Source organism: Leptidea sinapis, chromosome 13, assembly GCF_905404315.1.
Source record: "Leptidea sinapis chromosome 13, ilLepSina1.1, whole genome shotgun sequence".
Lineage (NCBI taxonomy): Eukaryota > Metazoa > Arthropoda > Insecta > Lepidoptera > Pieridae > Leptidea > Leptidea sinapis.
Genome location: NC_066277.1, coordinates 7755059 through 7775500, shown reverse-complemented (window position 1 = coordinate 7775500; position 20442 = coordinate 7755059). Strand labels below are relative to the sequence as shown.

The 20442-nt window shown below is 32.5% G+C and overlaps 1 protein-coding gene across 1 annotated transcript in view; it reads left to right on the top strand.

Annotated features, from left to right (window-relative positions):
- The window catches only part of LOC126967545 (acetylcholine receptor subunit alpha-like 1), a 268273-nt gene that overhangs the window by 166414 nt on the left and 81417 nt on the right, over positions 1–20442 (top strand). The window contains exon 3 of the mRNA XM_050812066.1: positions 19481–19687. Within this exon, the coding sequence (XP_050668023.1) occupies positions 19502–19687 (186 nt within the window). The 5' untranslated portion in view covers positions 19481–19501. The remainder of the gene's footprint in view (positions 1–19480; positions 19688–20442) is intronic.

Genomic DNA, 20442 nt, shown 5'->3' with positions numbered 1-20442 from the left:
AGATCTAATTTTAATCTTATCCAGCGAAACCTACTCCAAAACACAAAAACAAATTTAAATTTCAGCAAAATTATTTAGCCAATTATAAACACGAGAAGTTCAGTCGAAACATCTAATATATAACATTCTCGTGTCCCGGTGTTTGTAAAAAAATTCTTCCGAAACGGCTGAACCGATTTGTATGAAATTTTGTGTGCATGACAGGTAGGTCTGAGAATCGACCAACATCTATTTTTCATACCCTTAAATGATAAGTGAGCCCAAAATATATATTTTTTATTGTTTTGACAATTTTTATTTTATTATGGTTCAGCTTTGAAAAATATATACAGCTTCAAATTTTTGCCCTTCTACGGTCTACAACTATTTTTGTATCGCGATTTTTATGTTAATCTGTTCCATCCACAATTCCGATATAGGGTTGCAAGATGGCAATCAAATACAATAATTGTAGTACGATATATTTGGTTCGTCTGAGAATCGGTGCCTCCATTTTTTCTACACCAAAAATTTTAATAATTGATTTGTTTAAATTACTTTATATATGGCAATACAACGTTTGCTGGGTCAGCTAGTATAAATATAAGAAATATATTTATGATACATCATAAATATAATATTCTGTAATTAAACATCTAACGTTAAATCACTTTGCTAAAATACTTTGATGAAAAAATAAGCAAGGCTATTGAATTTCAAATGTTTTCCAACATTAAACGAGCTAGGCAAAAAGACAAGAGAATTCTCTCCAATCATACGAATGCTTTGCATAGAGTCTCTCAATGGATACGAAAAAGATAATGAAATTAGAAGTGCAATGCAAACACAGCTGAGCTGAGGGTATTTTGCGCTAAATAAAAAGTTACAAAGTATGTATAACGTGACTATGTTAATATTTATTCTTAATAATGGTATACGTGGGAAAGACACTAAAACTTTTGCGCAACTTAGTAAAAAAAACAATATGTTATAACCAAAATATTATGTTTATTGCTTTTCAAAACACTCTCCTTTACATTTTAAACTTTTTTTCATGCGATTGAACCATTTTTTAAAACAGGAAGACCACAGATCTGAAGGCATGATTTCTACGTGCTGATTGAACGCTATCACTGCCTCTTGAATTGGTAAAAGAGAAACCTCTAATCAAATCTTTGATTTTGGGAAAAACACAAAATCACAGGGTGACGTTCAAGGTTGGGGCTATGTGCAGGATGAGTGACGAGTTGTACTTTTTCGGAAGCTATAAATGACGTAGTTGGCCGTGTGTGAAGAAGCGTTGTCATGATGTAGGAGAACTCAGCTTTTTGGTCGTCTTTCGCGAACTTTTTTTAAAACCCTGGGTAAAAAAAAATTGTAGAATACCATTCGGCATTAACATGCTTTTGATCTTCAAGTAGAATTGTGCAGATGGGACCCGTAGCTGACAAAAAAGATGCGATCATTTTTACCAACGTTTCTCGCCTGCCTCATTTTTGTTAGCCTGTTCTTATTTTCAAACACCCATTCACAAGATTGCTGTTTTTTTCGGGTTCAAAACAATAAATCTACGTTTCGTCTCATGTGACAATATTGTCATAAACAGCATTAGAATGTCCGTAGTCGTAGGTACTTCATTAGCAACTGTGAGCACCTTTCCACGCGAGCCCGCTTCTGCTCCGCTGTCAGTTCATGAGTTCCAACGACAGCAAAGTTTCCGACATTCCAATTCTTCGTGTAAAATTTTTTGAATTTGAATCATACCAATCCCCAATAGTCCTTGAATTGTCTCATAGGTAATCCGCGGGTTTTCTTCAATTAGCCACTTATGTGGCTAATTGAACAGTAGCCACATTATTTTCGTTGACGTCAGTTTAAGGCCGCTCTTCACGAAATTCGTCATGTAAAGAAACTCGACCTCTCTAAAATTCAGCAAATCATCTTGCATGCTTCTCTCCCAAAAGCATTTTGAAGACGAGCGGCAGTCTTGCGGAGAGAGAGAACTTTTAAAATCGCTCTGAAATTTTAATACCATTTTCTTCGCCATAAGCTTCGACTTAATTTCGTTGCGCACGTAGAACTTTTTTTTTATTACTAAGAAGGTTGCAACGATTCAAAAAATATAACATTCGAAATTAAAATAGTTCCGATTGCTAGAAGTGCAAAACTTTTTATGTGCCCCATGTAATTGACTTTCTTATTGTTACCACTGATTGGGAATGACTATTAAATAATAAATTTTACTGTGCGATTTTACATTGTAACTATATTTTTATGAAAAAAAGAAGCCCGCAGAGTTTGTTGCCTCCGTTCTTCTCAGGTCTGAAGAATACCTATTGATATTGTATCCTATTTTGAATAAAAATATTTGAATTTGAACTTCTGAGATATGCTTAAGAAATTACTCTATCAGTATGCATGCAAAGCGATGACCAAGTGATTGGACATCAAAAATAAAATTCATTGGACAGAAACACTACGTTTTCAATAAAAATACCCCAAGGTGTTATTAATAAGTCATTTAATAAAATTTTTGAAAACTTATGTTACAATTACTATCGTATTATCATAGATTCGATTAAAATCTTCATTTTTTTATGGCAACAGTGACGAGACGAGCAGGACGTACAGATGATTGTAATTGATACGCCTAGCTCATTTCAATACAGTGCCGTTCAGGATTCTTCAAAACCCCAAAAACTCCACCGGCACTACAATTGCGCTCGTCACCTTGAGACATAAGATGTTAAGCCCAGTAATTACACTAGCTACGGCGTCCTTCAGACCAAAACACAGTAATGCATACCTATACATTACTGCTTCACGGCAGAAATAGGCGCCGTTGGGGGACCCATAATCTAGCCAGCATCTTGTGCAAAGGAGCTTATAAATGTTTTTTTTTTTATGAAATAAATTTTTCTTTAAAGATCTACGACTAACTACAGAAACAGGCAATCATATAGGAAAACATAAATGTTTTACACAAATTTTCAATTTAATTATATAAAGTGAGTTAAATTAAATGAACACTTCCACAGTGATATACAGCACTTCATGTCATCAACATCGTCGGATTGGCGAGAATAGCTGAAATTATAATTCTGCCTGATAATTGCATTATTTTGTTTGCAGCTAATCTAAATATTGCCGGCAAACTGCTTGGTTAAGATATTCTACACAAAACCTAGGCAATGTATTGAAAATTATTAATTTTATTCCTCATTATATAGGTATTACCTTCTGCTTAGAATATCTACTTCCTTAGCGGTAACATGTAAAGTAAATTAATAACATATTTTTTTTTAGATTGCTATAACGTATGTGTTTAAAAACGATATTTTTAATAAAAATTTCCTAAATGACTGCATTCAAATTTCACTCTAACAAAAAAATAAAATAGAATTTCTTCATAACTTATTTATTTTCCACTTCAATTTCAAAAGCGTTTATTTAACAATTACATTTAAGTAAATAAATATTATACATAAACTTTTTTTTAATAAATTGTTTTGAAATGTTTGACTTGTTGATTACTATAGGCCTCCCTAGTCTTCCAAACCTTTCCATTCTTCCCCATTGTTTGTTTTTTGAGCTACAGTTTCCTGTTCTGCCGCATCTTTTCATCTAATAGTCTTCTTGGTAATCTTTTACCTTCTTTAGGAGATCACAACCTCAGGAAATCCTTGGCTCACCTCTACTCTTCCATTAAGGTGACCATAATATTTCCATTTATGATTTAATTGTGTGGTTTATATCTGCTATTCTGATGATATCCTTAATTCTTTTTAAGTTTATCCGCCCCTTAAGCTCGATAATCTTCTATATGTAATTAATGTTGGCATGTTTCAAGTCTCGTGATGAATTCCGTGGGTAAAGGCGATGTCTGACTTCATTGAATACTTGGCTCTTCAATCCTATTGGAGTTAGTAGATTTTTGGTTACTTTCTTAAAGGAGCGGTAGTTGAATTATACTAATTTGAATTTCTTTCACTTATAGTTGAGTGGGTATAATATTATTTTGGCTTATGTAGTTTTATATTTTTTACGTATTCGATATCTTTTTTATTAATCGTAGTGGTTTTTTTTGTGGTTTGACATTAATTATGATTTAGGTTGTCAAATATTATTATAATGACACGTGCAAATTTAATATGGTTTAACCTTAGACAATTTATACGTCTCGATAGAGCCTGGCTGCTAGACAGCCAATGAAAACAGGCCAGTTTTATTAATCTAGTGTGCGTGATACGCTATGTATTACACTCGCGATTTGTATGTCAGTATGTGTAATTGTGCGTGCATTGTTCAAAATAGAGGTTAATTTTAAACGTTATTTTTCACAGTCTATCCAGACGTATAAATGATCTAAGAGTTAAACACTCCTTTTATATTTATGATATATAATTTCCATTTCATATTTCTAAGCACTTGTTTTAAAGAAGAAATAAATACTAGACAGTGGGTCGCTTTGTCTTTTTTGATTTCAATCACCTCTCTTACATTTTCTGTAATAGACTTCTGTTATGACAGACATACCCATACATACACTCACGGGTTTTCCCCGTCTGGATAGGCAGACACAACAGAACGTCACTTGCTTCTATCCTTATAAACCTCACACGCTTCTTCTACATTCATTTCTCTTTTTTATGCTATAGACCTTCCACTTTTTAAACATCCCCAATTTGGTCCACGAATGTCCTACAAGGTCTTCCGCGACTTAGTTGCCCACACACACTTGCCTTATAAATTTGATTCGCTATTATTTTTCACTCATTCGCTCCAAGTGTCCAATCCATTTCAATATTCCTTTCTCAATCCTTAACACGACATCTTCTTTCAGATCGCAGCATAGTCTTCATAAAGTTAGGTTAGACTTTTAGGTTTCATAAAATAAAATCGTAAAAAAGTAAAAACTCTACATTGAATATTTTTTTAATGAATACTTGCTGTATGTTCTACAAACAATACCGAATGCAAAATAGTAATTTATAGCTTTTTTCTGTTTGTGATAATGTATGTCCGGGCAAATTGCAAAAACCACGGAAAAGACTTTATTAAAATTTTGAATATAAACATTTTTACACAAGTTAAGTTTGAAAACAAAATTTATGAACGATGTGGAACTCGAACCCTCTCCTCTGAGCCAACCGTTTGGCGATAAATCTTGTATGTCCTGATCAACTCTGAGGTTGTGGCTTCATTTATTATTAATCCATGAAGTAAGGGACTTTAAAAATAACAAATTGATTGATTTACAAGATTTTATAAGATTTTTTTTTGTATTAGGCGTTACTTTGCGGAAATCCATAATTATACAAATGATTTAAGTTTTCTTTAGTGTTAATTCCGCCAATATTTGTTTTTAAAAAACAATTCGACGCGTCTACACGAGGCATCCTCCTTGTTGTCTCGCCAAAATCTGGCACGAGACTATCAGAATATCGAATTGTTTTTTAAAAACAAATATTGGCGGAATTAACACTAAAGAAAACTTAAATCATTTGTAAGATTTTATAAGTTAGTATTATCACGCTGGATGCAGGCATAGTATTTTTGCTGCTTTAAGGTGTCCACGAGGACAACGACGGGGGTCGCAGTGAGTAACTACCTAATCACCGTCTTATCAGCTAACACGCTTCTTAGAAAAGTAGAAACTGAAAAAAATAATAATTTAATGCGCCTTATATCTCCTAGCCCTACAACTTCCTATGAATATATTTTTCTGCATCTTATATGTATTATTTTTATCCGTAATACGATCTTCCCTCATCAGAAGGATTGTATACATTATTCTGCTTTTAGTTTTGGCAAAATCAAATTAACTATTACTGATACTATTGCAGATACCGGCTGTAAATTCGCAATTGTTCATAATATTCGGGAAACGTACAAAATTAGGAATAATTAAGTAAATTTTACCTGCAGGCAACAACCACATGGAATTAATCCAAGTACACTAACACTTAGGTTAAGCACCCAAATGTTTTGAGTTTTCGCCACGAGACTATGCCAGAGTCAACATTTCCTGAGGATGCCTCGTGCGGAGGTAAAACACGTGTCGAATTGTTTGAGGACAAATATTGGCCGAATTAACACTCAAGAAAACTCAAAACATTTGTACTTCAATAAATTACCTAAGATTAAGATTTATTTGCTAAAGTAGTTCGTTAGTGATTATTGTGTTGCCGATGCTAATAATTAAAAAATAAGTGTCGCTATCTTATCATACCATTTTAGCTATTTAACATTATTACCTAGGTATTTTATAGAATAATTACTGTATCATACATATTGCTGGTAACATATTATTTGAACAAATATATAAAACATTGCCACTTTATCACTACTTGCGATATTTTTCTAAGTTGACAACTAAGTGTAGCCCCAGCTTAATAAAATAGCCACTAGACAGTTGCATAAACAACTGCTGTAAATTTAAACTAAGATTAATGAACTTTGCAACAGCTTGACGCATCCGTTCTCAGATGTTGGTGAATAATTTTAAAGCAGTTCCTCAGTATTATTGTCCAAATTTGTTATTTTATTTTAATAAAAGTGTGTGTAGTAGTCAATACTGTGTACTTTGTACTTATGTACGCATGTAAAAAGTTATACTTCTTTGGCGTAATGTTTTAGAAAGAACAATTAATATTGTAATAAAGAAATTATACGACCAACGAAAATATACAAAACAAATATTGAAAATAAAAATAATAATTGGCTCCAATTCAAAATAAAAACAATCCTATCTCTCAAGTTGGACTAAACTGCACTCCTGCTCCTCCTTTCTGCTAACATTAAAAAATCCAGTCCTAGTAACCATATAATGATCCAAAGGAGTGTTAATATAAAAACGGATGATATAATGTTGTACTGAATTTCATGATGATGTAATGGTTGTTAGGAGATTGATTGTTTTAATGTTGGCAATAAACTAATTGTTTTAGAATATTTAATAGAGGATTTAAAGTATGGGTGAAGATAAATATACTAAAGCTACTTTGATAAAACAGATAATACAGAATGAAAGATTCTCGCAGACGACCCAAAATTGTATATAAGTTATATAGTAACAATTCAGAAAAGGGTTCTCAAACAAAATTCTGTAAACAATTCGAGCTGTTACTGTCTGAAACGAAAATATCCTAGACTTATGAAGATATATTGGAAGTAACAACTCAACTGCATTCACTTATCGACTTGTTTGTTTGTGGTAATGGTTGGCTATTGTTTATGTAACAATTTTTCATACTTATCTCAAACATACTGAATTCTAGAATTTTTACACTTTGGGATTGAGGTATCGATACTACGTAGGCTAAGTAATTTTGTTATTCTATGTTTTAAAAGATGGACTTTCTTATCAGTTATTCTCGTCATTTCATAACCCCTTTAACAACTGATGTACCTTCATGACATTTTCCAAGTGTTGTAATATGTTATGATATTGTCACTATCTATAGTAAATAAATATATTAATTATATTTATACTAAGATTTTCGTTACGATTTTAGATATATAAATATACATTTTAGCTCCTTTAACCACTTTTTTCACGGGACGAGACGAGCAGGAAGTTCAACTGATTGTTATTACACCCTGCCCATTACAATGCAGTGCCGCTTAGGATTCTTGAAAAACCCAGAAATTCTGAGCCGAACTACAATAATTGCGCTCGTTCTTGAAAGACTGCGTCACTTGGACAGACATAAGATAGATAGGTATTATATTAAAATTTCATAACTGTATATTAAATTAGATCATTATTGTAGTAACTAATAACAGTGTAACGTAACATCTTATACTAAGAATTAATCTTTCATTCTTATTTTACATAAATAAATCATTAACTTACAATTGAATAATAATTACCAGCAAATATCTTCAGAATAGCTGTCCAAAATCTGTCTTGTTTATACCTTTTTGAATGTCCAAATAATAAAAATTTGTTGCACAATAGGCTACAAAATAGAATATTAATATCCTAATTACTGTGACCTTTGTTCAAAATTGCACGCTATTTTAAAAAGTACAATTTAATATATTATATAAATATAAACCAAATTTGCAATCCTTTTCATTTAAAAAGGTATGGATATAGTTTTGTTAATCTTGCACATTACATTAGATATAAGCTAAGAATGACCTCGAAATTCACAAATTTGATCACAAATTAGTTACCGGTTCATTTTCTATTATTTTATTTAAATGATCGTTTATGCTCTGTATTTATATTACTCCCAGTCAAGCTGTTCAAACGTAAGACGTTTCCACGTCATTGCAACCCGCCGCCATATTTATCTAAGTCAGTTCTCTACTCGCAAATCGCAGCTTATTGTAACCCCAGCTAAATAAGATAGCCTCTAGACAGTTGCATAAATATCTGCTGTGTATTTAAACTAAGATTTATGAACTCTGCAACAGCTTGACGCGTCTGTTCTCAGATTTCTGTACAGAGAATCGTTATATATTCATTGTTTGTGTTAAAATTGTTATAGTTATTTATGCAACTGTTGTGTAATAAGGGGTATCAAAACACGAATGTGGGTTTATGTAATAATGATAATAGTATCACATGAGTGTTTTAATACCTAATTATCAACAGTTGTATACAAGACTTTATCTACACCCATAACATGAATCCTCTATAAAAGATTTTGAAACAGTTTGCTTTCTGCAACATTAAAAAAGCCAGCCCTAGTAACCATAATTTCATCCTAAGGAGTGTTGTTATGAAAACGGATGATGTAATGTTGTACTGAATTTCATTACAACACTCGTTTGGAGGATGTAATGGTTATTAGGACATTGGGTGTTTTAATGTTGGCAATAAGCTAACTGTTTTACAATCTTTTATAGAGGATTTAAATGATGGGTGTAGATAAAGGATAAAACAAAATTATGATGATAATTGATCATAGAATTTGGTACATTCATGTAGCTTGGGAATTGGTCAGTACTTTATCCTTTAACCGTAATCGTCCAATCTTCGTCGGTTAAATCTTTTGTTTATGTCAAATAGCTAAATAGCGACCTGTCAAAAGTTTTACATAAATATTTGATAGTGCCTTGGTAAGACAATAGTAATTAACTAAGTAACAATAGTAACTAAGCGGAATAAAACCTTATTACACTTACATATTACATTAATAATAATAATTACATAAAGTTAGAATCAATAAAAAAAATGTAGGCAGTTTGCAACAAAGTTTCACATAATAGGTTCGGCATTTATTAATAGCTCTGGCGGTTAAAGAGATGGTATTCATTAGTAAACAACCTGTAACGCTTAAACTATATATATGTATGGAATATATGGACTATGCCAATATAACATAACTAGCATAGCGTTGCAGAAAATAGTAAACTAGTTCATTGGGAGTTAATCTTTCTCGGATTTCCTAGTAATCACTTCCGACTTCGATTTTTTTGAGCAAATATCTTGGCGTTTTTTGAAGATAAAATTTTTAAACAATATAAAAACAAAAACATCATTATAATCATGACATGCTATTTTAATCCAATAATTTGATGCAATTAGTAGTCAGTTTGCATATTTTATAAATTTCTAAATTAATTCTTAACATCTAATAGATTTTCCTGCAGTATTGATAGTTTCTATTAAAAAAAAGTTTTATATAAAATGCAGAACTTTTTAATTTGAATTGCGAATAATTTAACAGACGTATAATTATCTCACAGGCATTCGCATATTTAATATCACAAAAGCGTCATGAAATTTAACAATCACTTATCTAAATAAATCTTACATTTGTTATTCACTCAGCAATTCTTCCATATTCAAATCTGAGCACATACAGAGGGTGGCGTCACCTGATAGGAAACGGAAATCAGCTGACGCGATCCCTGCTGACACCGGAAGGCTGTACATGAACTTGCCTACACAGCTAAAGTAGTAGAGAGTATATTATACTTTCACTGACATCTAAGAATGAGGGAATCTATATAATATATATAAATGAATTGCTGTTCGTTAGTCTCGCTAAAGCTCGAGAACGGTTGGACCTATTTGACTAATTTTGGTGTTGAATTATTTGTGGAAGTCCAGTGAAGGTTTAAAAGGTGAATAAATAGGAAAATGCTGGTAAATTAAATAAAAACAACAAATTTATTTTTCCTTTGATGTGTCCATACATAATTTCTATGAGAGAATTTATTGACGCATGGTTTGACAGTTCTGCTGTGAAACAATTTCATTACGACAGCAGGGTGCATATTTTAGAAGTAATTTTTGATGTTATGATATATTATTGACAAATTCAAATAAAAACATTATTTTATTTATTATATACAGAACAACGTCTGTCGGGTCAGCTAGTCTTCAATAAAAATATAGGATTGACAATAATTAAAACGAGTGTTACACATTTAAATAAATAATTTTCAAATAATTAAAACGTGGAGTCCCCTTGAAAATGTGCTCTGAAAAGGTCATGACACGTCGGGCACTAGAAAATAATAAAAAAAATTTGATTTTTACGCAAAAACCTACTGTAAAAATGCAGTTCCAATTACATGCGGTTTAATCCTTTTAAAAGTATTTTACTAATAAAGTTTTTTATGTTCATATTACTCATTTTCATTGCTAAATGTAAAATAATCTTATTCATATTTTTCTTGAGCACTCGCACGGAACGCGAGAGGTCGTGGGTTCGAGTCCCACATCGTTCATAAAATTTTATTTGTGTATTAATCCCAGAAGTGAGGGCTATCACTTTAAAAACATAACAAATTTTTCATATTATTGGTTTATTCTCAGGTTTAACATTATAACAAGTAAGGCCGTTAAATTACATGTTGTAAAGAGAACGTTTTAAAGTAAATCATTTGAAAATCGGCCTCGAACTCCGCATTTCCACAACAGTTTTAACTCAAAAGAGGTCTCTCGATCTATTCGAAAAGCCTTTGTGGGTTCCGTCGAGCGTAAGAATGTAATAAATGGAATGGTACGGAACTCGGAATCGAGAGCGCTTGCCTTTAGTAGCCTTATTTAGCTTTATCTTGGTTTGTGAGATAAAATAGGGCTGAATTTTGAGGTTTCACATACAGTGAATGCATACTAATGGTAGAGCTTAAAACTTTGATTGATTGCTTAATACTTCTCTTCCTTAAATTTAATATGAGTCTCAGTTTAAATTAGCTGTGAAATGCAACTTCCACTAATATAAAAGAAATAAAGAAAGTAAAACCATTAAGAGAAAATTAAATTTTCATTTAAAAGATTGTCATTTGTTTTTTTTTATGTATGAAGAATAATCAAAGGGAATTCTATTGCTGAGATCTTGATATCAGTGGATAACGATATAGTGTATGAACTTGCAAGGCGAAGCTCAGTGATCGAAGTGGCTGTTTTCATAGATACGCTCTCTCACCAACAATCTATTTACAACACTGATATATAAACGCCTCAAGCTGTAGAAAGTCGAAAGAAGCGATACCTGCCCTATTGCCCAAACTGACACTTTAACTCATCCGGTTGAAGAGACACGATATCTGAGTCAGGGTGGTCACACTTCACTACATAAGTACCTTTTTAGTGTCGGCGTAACAGAGTACAGAGGATTTCTGGCCGAAACAATTACTTATGTAACATTATACCTAAATAGTAGCTACCAATGTGTATAAAATTATTTAATCACCTACCTCTAGAAATAAAAAAACTTACCTACCACAGAAACGATTTTTTGGACTCCTGTTTAAGTGGTTCATCGACAATTTTATTTATAGTGTCAAGGATTTCCTTAACTTGAACTAGCCGAATAGAGCTACAATCAATTTAAGATCTATATATACTGTATTTTGTATTCGACGCAATAAATTAATTTCATTTCATTACGTTATCCTGGAATATGCTGGAGTGGCCAATAAACAGTAAATACAAGGTCGCTCCGAAAAGTCGGTGAACATCCCACGAGTGTTCCGAATTTCCGGAAGAAGCTGGGCTGGTTCAGAACAGGAGCCCCTATACCATATCATTCCATATCCGTCTGTACATCTGTATATCAGCGGGCTGTATCATCTATAAAAATCGCGATAGACAGCTAGAATATGCATTGCTATTGTCGCGTTAAGAATAACTAAATCATTTTTTGATTAAGTTGGATAATCTAAAAATAGCCGTCACGGAATAAAAAAAAAGTTGTAAAATGACTTACGTACGGTAACAAAAAAAAAATACAACCTGTTGCAATAAATACACACTGATACATCTACCTCATACATACACCACACCGGTACATCCTATTTAAACTTAAAATTGAAGTTAAGGAATAAATAGGTGTAACAGGGATTTCAAATTTTTGCCCAGTATTTTTTAATTATAAGTCTGGATAACCACCTCTATTGGCCTGTAATAAAATAAAAAATCTTTAATAAAAATAACATTAAACACATTTTATTTTAATTTAAACTGTATCTTTTGAATAATTAGTAATAAGTAAGAAAATTTGTTTTTCGGTAAGGGAATAGCGGAGCCTTCAATCACAAGCATAATTATCATTAAGGCGAAGAGTAAGCAGAAAACACGCAAACATGGTGTTTTTAGACAAGTTTTGTGGTGAAAGTATAGCATTTGGAGCTATGAACACTACTTAATCCTGTTACACATATCCTTAAGTATTATTTGTAGGTTGCTAATGCTTGCTGTTGGTTATAGTTAACACTGCCGAGCCTTTTTGAACTACCACATTTCTATGAAGTTAAACAAGTTTTTTGGCATGGCGTGACGCATTTTTTTGGTACTTCTTTCAGAAAAGTTATTCTTATAGCTAGTACTTTTTTGTGTAGGTTCATTTATTCAGATTGGAAGTGGATAACGAGAATTGTAAGCATTTAAACTGTTTTCCACGCAAGAATTTTGAAAATATTGGCGTTGTTACATAGATGGCGGGCCGGCAGCCGTGAACTCATATCGCTCAAGGACGCTGGCATTTATTGTCGCCTTAAATGGAGACTCTTATACTAATCTTAATACTCTTGTCAATAAGTGAATTGTTTTTGTGAAATTATTAAATTGAATCGTATAGTATCGTGTGATATCATGTACCTATCCTACATAAAACTATCCTTTAACATGTGTTTACAATTAAGGATTTTTTTAAATAGCGAAAAGAAATATTTCTGCTATTATAATAACTTAAGGGATTAGGGAAAAACATAATATTTTCGTTATGTTCCCCAAGGAGTTATGGAAGTTTCAGCAAAAAATATGTAGGCTGAAATAATTTACGCTGAAATTTAGATTAAATAGTTGGATGCACATTCAATTTTGGGTCGAGGATTTTGTATGAAAATGTTGCATTTGAAGTCTAAGAATTAATATTAATTAAATTAAATTAATTAATTAGGAGAAACAATTTGCAGATATAAGTGGAGAATTCTTAATTTTTCCGTTTATATTCAGTGATGTATCTTTGTTAGAAAGATCGTGAAGAGCTCGATTAAAAAAACTATTGGGGTCATATTTTCTTGAAATACAGTACTGGTGTTTCAAATCAATAAAAAAACTCAGTAGCTTGCTAAACAACCATGCAAAAAATCTGTCATGCATTTCATCTTTTAAAAAGCAAAGTGTTTCAAACCAAAAATTGATTTTTATCAATATTTACTGTATTTCAATTTAAGTAGCGACTTTTCTTTATAGTCCCATTGATAATATACCATTCTACTAGTAACAAAATATATAATAAATGACCTTAAAAAAATAACACACAAATTATAATTCTTTCTACTTTCATTTATTATAAGCGGAAGATTAAAACCATTAAACAGTCCGACGATTGTCCTTGTTAGTTGTGCCGTCTTTTTAACTCATATTAATTATTATCCACTAGATAAGATTTAACAGCAACTAAACGATGAAAAAGACCATGGTTTGAGTACTAGGAATGCATCAATTGTAAGCAATATTTCAAATAATTTACTTACGCAGCTTAATATCATCGTCACTTTTTGAAGATTCACGTCATATGTATGCTTTTAAAAAAAATAATAGCAGTGATTTCACTGCGACACTTATTTTTCACACCACCACGTAGAATAATTTCCGTCTAGAATAGTATAAAGTGTTATCTTTATTCAAAATGTAAACAATTATGCAACTATAGTAACCAGACGTCAGAGTAGTACTTAGTTTGTATTCAAAATAGTTTTAGCAATATATAATTCTACGGCTATATTGTAGCAAAACGCGAAGATTAACGATGTAGCGACACGTCTGGATAAGTATTTCGTCATAGTATCATTATTATAACATTAACATTTTAATTTACGATTATTACAATAGTATAATTAACAAAGCTTACAAGAATCTGGGCTTCATAGACCACCACGATATTGTACAAAAAACTGTAAAGCGTCATTTTGTTGTATACCTAATACACTGGTAAGGACGGTGCTGGAGTACTGCGCAAAAATTTGGTACCCTTTCTATGATGTACATTCTAATAATATCGAACGTGTTCAGAAGAAATGCCTGACAATACTCTCTTACCATTGTGGTATATATAGGCAAATTATCTCCTATGCTGACCGTCTTGCCAAATTTCATAACTCCACTCCATATTCATCGTAAACGACAAGATTTGTTGATCCTTTACAAAGTACTACATTCCAACTTACCGCCGTTCCCAATATACTATCTACAGATAGAGATAGATAACTACCTACTACTGTCAGTAATATACCCGATAAGTCATTCTTATCGCCTTATATTGGGACGGGTGAATTACAATTTCCATACAAACTTCTATCGCTGGTACGAGAAAGCTATACATCGTTCCATTGATAGACAGCGTGTAAGGATAAGATGAGTTACTGTCGATAAGATTATTGGAAAGAAAAGTCAACGATAGTTGCGATTTTTATCTCAAGTAAGAGATAGACTGAATATTGGGAACGGCCGTTAGAGTCTCCCGCTATCTCAGATTAACATAAATCTTAGACAAATGGTCCGAAGATCAAAACCCTTTACTAAAGACATTTGTTCAAATAACACCTCGTATTATAACCCAATCATAAGAATGTGTCGCTCATATAATGAAACAGCCAAATTAGACATAGATGTTTTCGATTCAAGACTTTCACGACCCCTTGGGATTGCAATAAGATTTAAATGTAATTTTATTCATACTTAAGGTTACAAATTATTGTAATCTTTTTTTTTATGAAAATAATGGACATGACATGCAGGACGTTCAGCTGATGGTAATTGATACGCCCTGCCCATTACAATGCGGTGCCGCTCAGGATTCTTGAAACCCCAAAAATTCTGATCGGCACTACAGCTGCGCTCGTCACCTTGAGACAAGATGATAAGTCTCATTTGCCCAGTAATTTCACTAGCTACGGCGCCCTTCAGACCGAAACACAGTAATGCTTACACATTACTGCTTCACGGCAGAAATAGGCGCCGTTATGGTACCCATAATCTAGCCGCCATCCTGTGCAAAGGAGCCTCCCACTGGTATAACCTGTTTGGATTGCCTAAATAAATAAATAAATTGCGTATAAGAATCCTCCCCTTTTTCATAATTCCACTATTATAACATTTTGTTTCAAAGTGATGTATTAAAACGGCAAAGGTTAAATTTAAATAAACAAAAAATGGATTACCAACAAATTCATCATCAATAACTTTATAGACATTCAGTAAATTGATTTCGATTGTCAATTCCCTCTTTGTCAGCGAATATTTGGAAATCCGATTGTTGATCGCATTAATGTGATTGGCTAACGGAATTATAATATTTTATTATGTAATTAAATGATCATTTACATAATGCTGTTTACTTTTCACGGTGAATAAGAATTAATAGTTATTTCAGTTTTTAGTCTGTTTGTTTTGAATCTGATGGACAAACATTTTTTTTATTTCAATATCTGAAAAATATAACAGAATTTTTATTTAATTGTGACATAACCGTAAAGTGATTTTACTCGATAAATCTTAAACTCTACTACCAATGTATTTATCACAATATTAACCATGTATTATTTCAACACAAATACTATATAAATTACTATAAATAATCACTCTCTGGAATTTGACATATTTTATGAGGATACGTTTAAAATTCAACTTGAGATCTTTGTTATGAAATAAATAGGTGTACAGGTTTTTCAATTTTTTCGCAGTGTATTTTTAACTATAAGCCTGGATAACCAACCACCTCTATAATTGGCCTGTAATAATTTTTTTTTTAATATAAATATAATTAATGGAACCAAACAAATCTGTATATAATGGAATAAATATGAGGGAATCAATAGACTGGAAAATAACTTACGTTTACAAAAAAGTAAAAAAAAAATCTAATATTACTTCGGATACTAAGATTAAATTGTATTTAACGTAAATCAATCTATCAGCCATAACCATAGATAGAAGAAATATAGATGAAGTAAAGAAAGACACTTTACTTCATATATTGTCACATTGGTCGTAAAACATAAATCAAGTTTTATTCAAAACAAGGAAAAAATTGTACAAAAAAATACAATTTTTAAACTTCATTCCATCTTTTCACAAAGATTCATTCAAATAGTATGCGTCTATACATATAAAAATGAATTGCTGTTCGTAAGTCTCGCTAAAACTCGAGAACGGCTCGACCGATTTGGCAAATTTAGGTATTGAATTATTTGTGGAAGTCCAGAGAAGGTTTAAACGGTAAATAAATAGGAAAATGCTGCAAAATTAAATAAAAACAACAAATTTGTTTTTCCTTTGATGTGTCCATACATAATTTCTATGCGAGAATTTATTGACGCACGGTTTGACAGTTCTGCTGTGAAACAATTTCATTAGGACAGCAGGGTGCATATTTTACGAAGTAATTTTTGATGTTATGATATATTATTGACAAATTCATAATATAAATATTATTTTATTTATTATATTATATTACAGAATAACGTCTGTCGGGTCAGCTAGTAAAATATAAATTTCTTTTTAAGTTTATAATATCAGACTGATTGCAGAAATAAGAAATTCTACGGAATCATTAGCCAAGAGCAGCTGATCTTTAAATGGCTTCACTACTTTGCTCTGTCTGTTTTGTTTTCATTCTGAGCTTTGTGGCTCCGACGACCAAATTGTCTAATAGCTTTTATTCGATTTACGCTCAAGTGAAGTAATTAAGTAACAATGATTTACAACTCCGCAGTAATCACGACACAGAATGTAGCTGTAATTTTAACAAAATTAATTTCGTATTGATTTATTGGTGCGAGTTTACGCGCTGAACTAATTAGCCTTGCGAAGTGGCGTCTGTTTCATTATTTGATAACATTTCGCTTTATTACTTTTCATTAAATCGATCTTTATATGTTTAACTTCCATAATATTCACATAATTATTACTTAATCAGGTTTTACGCTACGCCTTTGATAAATTATACGTTATGATAGACGTAACGCACACTTCTATAACAAAGTCCCAGCCACTGTTAAGGCATTATCTATAAATAAATTTGAATGTTTTATAAAAAAATGTCTACGTCGTAAATTCTATTACTCCACTGCTGAATATCTAAATGATCGGACAGCCTGGTACCAGATTGTGATTATTTTAAAGCAATAGAAATGACTGTACAGTATTGTATATTTTTATTGAAAAGAGCGCAAAAAAAAGAATGCTGGGAGAGTTTCTTGCGCCGCTTCTTCTCTCTCAGAGCGCCATTTGTTTCCGAAGCGGTAGTAGTATCTAGTAGTTATTAGAAATGACATCAAAAAGAATTCTAAAGGAATCAATTTTGAGAAAATAAGTGCCTTTTAAGACTTTTAACGCATGACAATTGGCCATGTTTTTTATAACAGCTCCGTCATACCCTTGCGATATGTCAGTCACTTTGTTTTAGTGTGCGTGTATTGCTGAAAATAGAGGATAACAGTTCGTCGCTTTTTTATTCGGCGCTTTCACAGCTTTTGAGTTTGTCAAGGTGTAGAAATTAACTAAGTGCTACACTTATTAAGTCATTTATTTATAGGGAAAGTTTTTAAAACGTTAAGCTAATTTTATCACATAATAAGGATACGAACTACCGAGTATTCTCCGTGTAAGTGTATTACGCCTCATACTATAACTATATGTACGATTTCCCAAAGTGTACTAGCACTGTACACAAAGAATAACCCAATAATGTTATTAATTCATGAGATTATGTACATAGTACAAATTTCTTATGCATGACAAAGCTAACTGCCATGTTTCAAGGTTCATATTAGGAACTTATTATCTCCTTTCTTATGAAATTGGCGTTTTGTATGGTCGGAACATAATGTCAATTTTTTACCACTTACCATTACCATTGCAATCTATGCACCTTTGCCATTTTATAGGTAGTCCATTGATCTTTACTAAAAAACCATTCGGACGGAAATCAATAAATTTTTTGAAGGCGGTTTGGACTGCCCCATAGCAGTTGAATTTTTTCCCTTGCAAGAAGTTATCCAAATGTTGAAAAAATAAATGGTAATCTGTTGGAGCAAGGTCCGAGTACTCCCCGGACCTTGCTTAGACATTAAAAGTAAAGTTCCTCTAACTTGGTAGCCGTCTGTTGTGCAGTGTGTGGTCTAGCGTTGTCCTGAAGCAGCAGTGGCCTAGAGCGATTGACTAGCCTCAGTTGTTTAGCAGCTAGCTTTTCCATCATGGTTTGCAGTTGTTGACAAAAGACATCTTCTATAATTGTCTAACGTAACATTATGATTCTGAAATAATAAAAAAAAATCACCCATATTAAGGATTCTTCAAATTCTAGTTTTGAAAAAAAATATGAGAAAGAAAGCTTGAGTTTACTCTCAAAACACCCTTCAAATGAAAATAAAATATATTATGTTAATACTAGCTGTTCCCCGCAACTTCGTCCGCATTTACCAGTGTAACCATCTAACTTGGTGTTCCAATGCTGCCATTTGCATTATAAAAAACAATCATATTATATCTCTTACGTTAAGACATCGTTCGTAAGAAACGTTTTCATTTCCCGGGCTTACGTTGCAAATTCGACTTCCACGAGAAAGTATTTTAATTTTTTGGGTTATGTATGATATTTGTATGATTGATTAATTGTATGATACTTACAATTAATGTGCCTTTCTATTGGCAAGAGGATTTTAAAATCGGTTCAGTAGATCCAGAGCTACCTTCTCTATTACCTCACAAACTTTACCTCTTCATAATATTAGTTTAGATTACCAGTACTGTTAAAACAATTTAAAATCATAAATGAATGATAGTATTATTCATCTTTTTCTTATAAAAATACAGGACGAAACGAGCAGGACTTTCAGCTGATGGTAATTGATACACCCTGCCCATTGCAATGCAGTGCCGCTCAGGATTCTTGAAAAGCCCAAAAATTTTGAGCGGCACTACAATTGCGCTAGTCACCTTGAGACATTAGATGTTCAGTCCCATCTGTCTCATAATGTAAGTTTTATTTTGTCTGCTTGTTGTAACATGATATGTTTTCTCCAGCAGGGGTGGTGTTAGCCTAAGATGGTGTTGGCGTTTGTGGTCGGAGTGCTGTGCGTGTGTGGCCGCCTAAGCGTCGCGAATCCGGAAGCGAAGCGGCTGTATGACGACCTCCTGTCAAACTACAACCGACTCATCCGACCAGTTGGGAACAACTCAGATCGGCTCACCGTCAAGATGGGGCTGAGGCTCAGTCAACTTATCGACGTAGTAAGTACAATTCAACTCTCTATTATTCATGATCTCCTAGTATAAACTTTATAATAATAAAGCTATTTTATTCCGTACTAAAAAACAATTAACATTTGATAAACCGATAATCTTAAGCTATAAGTATAAACTACCTCCACCCACGATTTCCACTCTTTTCTGTTTTAGGCAACTCTACTCCAATTAGGTCCTGCAGTCAAATTTAATTCATCTTCCCACCTTGTGTGCTGTCTTCCTCGTTTTCTTTTGCTATCTCTTGGGAACCATTCTGTAAGTCTTTTGCTCCATTTCCATTTCCACTTTATCTCGCATCATGTGCCCTGCCATGTAGATTCGTTTGAGTATGTCGGTAAGTTTCGTAATTTTGCTTAGGTCAGTGTTTCTTATCATAACCTGCAGCTTATAACCGGCCATCCATTGATATCTGTGTTACGGCAAGTTTCTCTCTTAATGCTCAATTTACTCAATTAAAATCATAACATTTGTAAATTATGGATTTCCTCTAAATAAAGCTAAATAAAAAAAAACATAATGGATGTGGTGTGTCTTTATCATTTAAGATAATATGGAGAATATTATCTTAAGTATCTGTGCTTAAAATTATTATCTGTGCAGTAAAAGCTTAAGAGTAATATTATATGACACAGTTATCATATAAATAAACATCGGCTATATTCATCATTCATGGGATTTTAACACGTTTTTCATAGTTTTCAAATCGTGACGTTTCTCCAAACCCTAAAATAAAACGGTTC